The 6,779-nt window shown below is 34.8% G+C and overlaps 1 protein-coding gene across 1 annotated transcript; it reads right to left on the reverse strand.

The window, feature by feature from the left end:
* Positions 1 to 700: 700 nt before the first annotated feature.
* LOC111007477 (PyrD) lies at positions 701 to 6,423 on the reverse strand. Its single transcript, XM_022279858.2, has 2 exons — positions 6,263 to 6,423; positions 701 to 1,396 (listed from the first exon to the last, which is right to left on the reverse strand). The coding sequence occupies exon 2, from the start codon at positions 1,355 to 1,357 to the stop codon at positions 1,049 to 1,051; it is 309 nt and encodes a 102-aa protein (XP_022135550.1). The 5' UTR covers positions 1,358 to 1,396; positions 6,263 to 6,423; the 3' UTR covers positions 701 to 1,048.
* Between the last annotated feature and the right edge of the window lie 356 nt (positions 6,424 to 6,779).

Genomic DNA, 6,779 nt, shown 5'->3' on the forward strand with positions numbered 1-6,779 from the left:
AAAAACTCTTTAATACGAATTTATAACCACATTTCAAGCAACTAAATTGTAGTGCTAAAATTATGAGTGAAAGAAATGGATAAAAAATGACCACTTTTTAAAATTACATAGATAAAAATAGAAGTTTAGAAAGTATAATGACTAAAATAAATTAAATTAGAAGTACAAGAATTAAAATAGACAGATTGAAATTACAAAAATCAAAATAAATCGAAGCTAAAAGCACGGAACTAAATAACTGACATGAGACAATTATCATTTTTCTGCAGCATATTTATTTTTGAAAACAGTTTTAAGATTCTAGGATCAAATAGTAGAATATGAACATAAAAAATTTTTATGTTTTCAAATTGAAAATGTCGAATTACATTAAATGATAAAAAAAAATACACTATTTCATCCTATAACCCATTTTATTTTTCTTAAAATAAAATCATGTAAAATATGATATATTATAAATTATGTAATTATTATAAAATTATAATTACACAAAATGTCAACATATATGTTAATAAATTAATTAAAAATATTTTAGATTGAAGTAAATATTTAGTTGGTAGCTATTACTTGTTTAGAACAAAACTTGAACAATTTTTTAAATTGATATTTAATTTCCGAATGTACTACTAAACATATTTGAGAACACAAGATACAATCCGATTTTTCTATTTTCAGATAACTTACCAAACGCACCCTTGAATTTTCATGGGTAAATAAACTTGGTGTATATATCTTGGAAAACTTTTAAAGGAATAATTCCATCCAAGTTTACAAACCTAGTTAAACTTAAACCCATCCCAAGGCCTGCCTCCTATGAATGTGAGTAGTAAGTAGGTAATAATATAAACAAAGTGTGGTAAATCCCATTTTCTCATGCTTACAAATGTGCAAACTCTTCCCCCAATGGAAATGTGAGTTCAGTTTGTACCCATAAGAAAACAAAAATACATAGGAAGCAAGATGCTACCCCACATCCATCCATTTCAGGCCATCACTATGCCATATGAAGACCCTACCCTCTCCTCCCTCTTCTCAACTGAAAAACATACTAATGCTGAACTACACCGACCTCGTCGAAGTTCCAGTCTCGTACTAAATCCCTTCTTACTGCTCGGCTACGCACCAGTCTTGGGGTACCATCCAACCCATTGCTGTTGGTGATTGTTGGTTGTGGAGTTACCTTGGCTGATGCTGCGTATGACGGGTGGTGGTGTGTTGGAGGGAAAGATGGCCTCCAAACTAGGCAGTTGGCCATTGCTGAACATCTTCCCTCGTTGTCTGAACTTGAAACCGAGTAGCTCCTAAATGAGTGTGAGGGACTCTCTACGCTATTGCATACAATACATGCCAGACTCATACTTGGACGTCTGGCGATCTCCTACTCTCGAGTTCCTAGCTGCAATTCATTGTCAGGTGAAGAAAAATATAGAAAGTCAAAACTTTGATGAATCAACCTGACACAACACTGAAACCGAAACAAATCTTTATCAGTTTCATCATACCACAAAAGCGCATGGTAAAAGAAGCTTGCTATTATTCCATATTCAAAAGAAGACTGTGCGAGAAAAGAATAGATGTGGTGATATATATATAATATATATATATATATATTTATTTTATTTTATTTTTTTTATGTCTGTGTGTCCGGGCTAGCTTGCGCGCACCTCGACTATTCACGAGCCAACCGCCTGACCCTACTACATTTGGTTGACAAGGAAACTCGTAGGATATTAGATCCTAGGTAGGTGACCATCATGGTTTGAACTCATTCCCTCTAAGTCCTTCGTTATTTACATTGGCCCTCATTGACCACTTAAGCCATCCCATGATGGTTTAGATGTGGTGATATATTGTCATCACTCAACTTCCTTTGATGATTTTCGCACTTGAAAACCCCTGACCTTAAAATGACTATTGCCTCACTTGGTCACAGGCTTGTAGACTAATAACCGACCCGAAAAAGTAAAACCATTGATCTCTTGGTTCTTATAATAGGACTGGAACTGTGAAATTTTGGGGAAAGTGTACGAGAGTCTATGAACACTTGTGATAATATAGAGTACAGAGTAGGTAGATTTGGAGAAGTGATTGTTAACATGTGCATTGAAACTGTAAATACATTCCTTTCCCACAATATCAAACTATTAACTCACAACTCCAAGACGAAAACACGATTAATACCAATGTTCGATTGTTATCAAATAGCATCACCAACCTTTTACTTGTGAGAGGGGAAGTCTCCCATCTTTTCCAATCTAGAGGTGATATAACTAGTGAGTCGGTGACCAAGAAGTCAAGTAGGTGACGAGAATGTATGCTGCTAGCTCACTACTTCCGATCTCATTTTCTGAACCCTAGTTTACGTAAAACCATCGAACTACATCCAACATTCCAATTAGAGGTTTAAAACTAATTACATCTCACGTTTTCGGACTATAGTAGACATTTTGACTAGATTATGAGTACTTTATTAGATCACATGGACAACTACTGGTCCTACATATTGACATTGGAAGATGCATAGGATATTAGATATGAAGGTAAAAACCTAGGTAGGTTGACTAACGTTCTAATCTTAAACCCATAAGCTTCACGACATCTATAAACCAAAGTTTATAGCTAGTCTCCCTCTAAAACGGAGCCAAACCATAGTGGTTTGCCACACTATAACCATTAAAGAAGTGCAAAGCATCAATTCACCATGCACAACCGAAATATCAAGGGGAAGGAATATCCATTATTAGGGAAGACCCATGGGCACAGAATCAGATTTTTGATAGACCAATGGACAGGTCCTCGCCCTTTGGAACTGTTGTTCCCTGATACTTTTGCAATTCCGATGAAGAAAGAGGCAAAAATAGCTGGAAAGAAGACCACCAAGACTGGGATCTTGGCTTTTTTTCTTTTTCTTTTTTTCATAAGAAACAATTTCATTGACGGTATGTAATTACAAAAATAGGAGAGATCCCCACCCAAGGGAGTTACAAAATAAGTCTTTAATTGATAAAAGATTGGGAAAGCTATAGTGATGCAAAGAGGGGGAAGAATTTACACCATGATATAACTAATAAGACTATATCATTAAAGAAAATAAAAATGAAAAGAACACTCCTTTTCAAAAAGACTGGGATCTTGGCTTTAGAAGAGGCATTTTCGGTATAGAGCTAAGTAGCTGTATGGGGCTGATGGAAAGAATATATTCAGTTCGTCCCAGGAGAGACATTGACAAAGTTTCTTGGTCCCTTGATTCCTCAGGCGATTTCACCATGATACAGCCTTTATAAGACCTACAGGGACTTCCCAAAAGCTGCAATACTCTTTGATTAATCAGATATGGAGGTTTAATGTTCCAAATAAGGTTAAAGTCTCTGTGAGGTATCTCCTCACTATTTCTATTACTGCAAGAACAAAGGAGCCTTAAGGCTTTACAAAACGCTAACCCACCTATTCGAGAGGGTGGGGAAACTCTCCCTCGCTTGCTTAACAAGACAAACACAATTCAGCCAAAAGATAAAATCCTCTCTACAACCTTCCCCCTACCTTATACCCTAACCGTACTCTCTAACAGCAGCTACTGACATTCTCTCTCCTGGCCGTTATGGCCTATACTCCCAACATTCCCCTTTTACCCTTCCTATGATATGTCTTGGTTATGAGGGGCCTAACAGTCTCCCACGGTGTGCACTCTGTGTTTGAAGAATGGAGAAAACGTAAACCACCTTTTTCTCCACTGTGATTTTGCTGCTGAGGGTTGGGATTTTTTGCCAGATACTTTTGGCTTTTCCAGCTGTATGCCCAATTCAGTTGAGGTTTGGATGATGGAGGTCTTAAATGGATGGCAGTTAAAAGGCAGAGAAAAGATCCTATGGAGATGTCTGACAAAATCTATGTTTGGAACATTTGGAGGGAGAGAAACCAAAGAGTTTTTGAGGGAGCAACGTCCTCTTGTGATTCTTTTATAACTGGTATACACCTTATGATATCTTGGTTGTGTCTAAATCACAACAATTTGTTTTGTAATTACAACTCATCTATGATCCACTTTCTCATTCCCTGCCCTTAGGCTGCTCTTTCGATTCTTGTGTCAACATATATTGTTTCTTATAAAAAAAAGGGAGTACTCTCAGATCGAAGGAGCCAAAAGGACTGATGAAATTGACCAAAGAGTTAGTTCGGTCAGTATGAGCAATGTGTTAAACAATTAAGTAGGATAACATAGAAAATGGAATATTAGTTGGTCGGTTTTGTTTTGATAGATTTTGTCAGTATCAGTTAGTTTGGTTTGCTTTTTTTGGTTTAAGTTGGTTTTAGTAAGAAGGCCAGTTCAATTTTACAAGAAGTCTTTTGGCATAATTTTTCTACATTCCTTACAGTGACAGGCCAGTTTGGCATTTGTTTTTGCTAAAAATCAGGCCAAATGTACCGGTGGCATCCGTATCCATTATAAATTCCTAGAATCTCAAAACATAAAAAGGCCAATGTTATGAACATGTTACTGCTATTTTAAAAAACAGAACATATATTTTGCAGAAATCATGGAAATAGTAAAGGAAAAAAAATTTTGTTCACGAACATTGACTTTAAGAAAAGACTAGGGAAATTATAAGGACAAAATAGAAAGAACATTCCATGACAGTTAGAGAACAACTAAATTAGATTTTTTTTATTCCATATCAAATAAAAAGGAGTTGGAGTCAAGTCGCTATATCTACTTGTTTAATTAAGGAGAATTTATTTCTTAACATAATCCTATTGTTGAATAAAGAAAGATACTTCAAAATGATTACAATTTAGATTTCATAGGTTCCACATGAACTCTATAAGAAAAACTGATATTAAATAAGTTCAGTTTAAGGGAATCACTTTCATTATTACTGAAATCAGATAAGATCTTACAATTTCAAGCTAAAAATTAATCGAACACATTCAATCACAATCAAAACTTTAAGCAGGTGCACCGTCAAATAATCCCTACATCATTTCAAAAGTAATTTTTGAGACAAGTTTATGGATACATTTTTAAGGATCAGATACAAATAAGAGTTTAGAATCCCTTTGACCCTTAAGCATTTACTCGAGACTAGAAAAAGCCATATTTGGAAAGATATAACCCATATAATTATATATAACTGAATCCAGCATTTCCTACCATGCCTAAAAAAAGATATTCATCAGAAAATTAAATACTGGTTTAATCCCATTTTGGTCCTGAACTTCCATATGTACTTCATTTTGGTCCATGAACTTTCAAATGTTCTAGTTTAATCTTTAAACTTTGCATAAAAGTCCATTTTAAATCCAAGTCTCATTTGAAGCCGAACACTCAACATAGGTAGACATGTGACTTCAAACATTTGCCTATTGTAGAAATCCATTGATTGAGTAGATGTATGCCAGTTAAACATTGTTCAACCTAGGACATCCCTTGATAAGGTAAATAGATAGAAGGCTCCTATGTTTTCTTTTTAGTTAAACAACATGCTGGGTGAGGGACTCGAACGTCTGACCTTTGGGTCGAGGATATATCCCTTAACCAGTAAGTTAAGGTATGTCCTATGTTAAGTTCCCATTAAATAATAAATAAACAACTTAACAATAAGAACTAAAATGATTTTTCATGCAAAGTATGGAGGCTAAAACATTATATTTGAAACATTAATTAACAAACTAGAATAAGCAAGTGCTAAACCAAAATAGGATTAAAGGGTAGAAGAAGTACTACACTTCCTCCCACTCAAACCTAGCTCCCATTCTACTAAAGGAATGAAATTATAATTAACATAATCAATCAATAACTGAAATCATACACAATAAGAGAAGCCTATTGATTATTGATAAAGTCAGTTTAGTAACTAAACAAGAAGCTGCAATACCACATTTAACTTAAAACACATATAAATATCCCAACCCCCAATTTTTCCAAAATTTCAAATCCGCAAAAACTTCACAAAAATTCTTCACCAAGAACAGTAGGAAGAACACGAATCACACCCTCAAAACAAACCACCAAAGAAATTGAAACACAAAAGAGAGAGGGACAGAGAGAGGACATTCGCACAATTAGATTCCAAGAAAGAAACTCCAAGAGCAGAGACTAATCATAAACGAAACGACCGGAATCCGGGCTCAATTGAATCACAAATAGCACAGAATCCACACCCAAAAACTCTCGAAGCAAGAAAAATCAAAATTACAAAAAGGGGGAAGTGAAATAATTAAGAGGGGCCCAAAACGTAAAGGAGGTAAGATCTGAGAGACGAACCTGTAATTCCCCCGGTGGCGAAAGGGGAAGCTTAAGATTCCCGAAAAGCTGAAGAGTGTGGGATCTGTGATGGAGTAAGATCCTGAGAGTGGACTTTATTATTATTATTATTGAGTATTTTATACGCACAACACCATAAATGAGAGGGATAGACGAGAGAGAAAATAAAGATTTTTTTTTTTCTTTTTTCCTAAGGATAAAAGAAAATTGGCAGCCATAATTTCAGAATTTAATGAAATGGAAAATCAAGCTCATGTGAAATTGAGGTTTTTTTTTTCCTTTGAAAAAAGGAAAAAGAAAAAGTTTAGTTGTTGATTATTTAAGTCATATTTGAGTTTTTACTCGTAAAAAAGAGACAAATAAGATGAGAAATTGATAATTAGTGTCCTTGTTGGGTGGGTTGAGTTACAAATTTTTTGTTTTGATTTTTTTTTTTAAATTATAAACAATAGTCTTAAGGGAGCATAGCTTAACGATAATTGCATATATCTTCAACTAAGAGGTTGTGAGTTCGATC

The sequence above is a fragment of the Momordica charantia genome (assembly GCF_013281855.1).
Source record: "Momordica charantia cultivar OHB3-1 chromosome 11 unlocalized genomic scaffold, Mcharantia_2.0 BLBB01000011.1, whole genome shotgun sequence".
In the NCBI taxonomy this organism is placed as follows: Eukaryota; Viridiplantae; Streptophyta; class Magnoliopsida; order Cucurbitales; family Cucurbitaceae; genus Momordica; species Momordica charantia.

What these genes read in the sequence shown, in the direction of transcription:
- LOC111007477 (XM_022279858.2), bottom strand. Translation starts at nt 1,357, where the DNA reads ATGAGTCTGGCATGTATTGTATGCAATAGCGTAGAGAGTCCCTCACAC.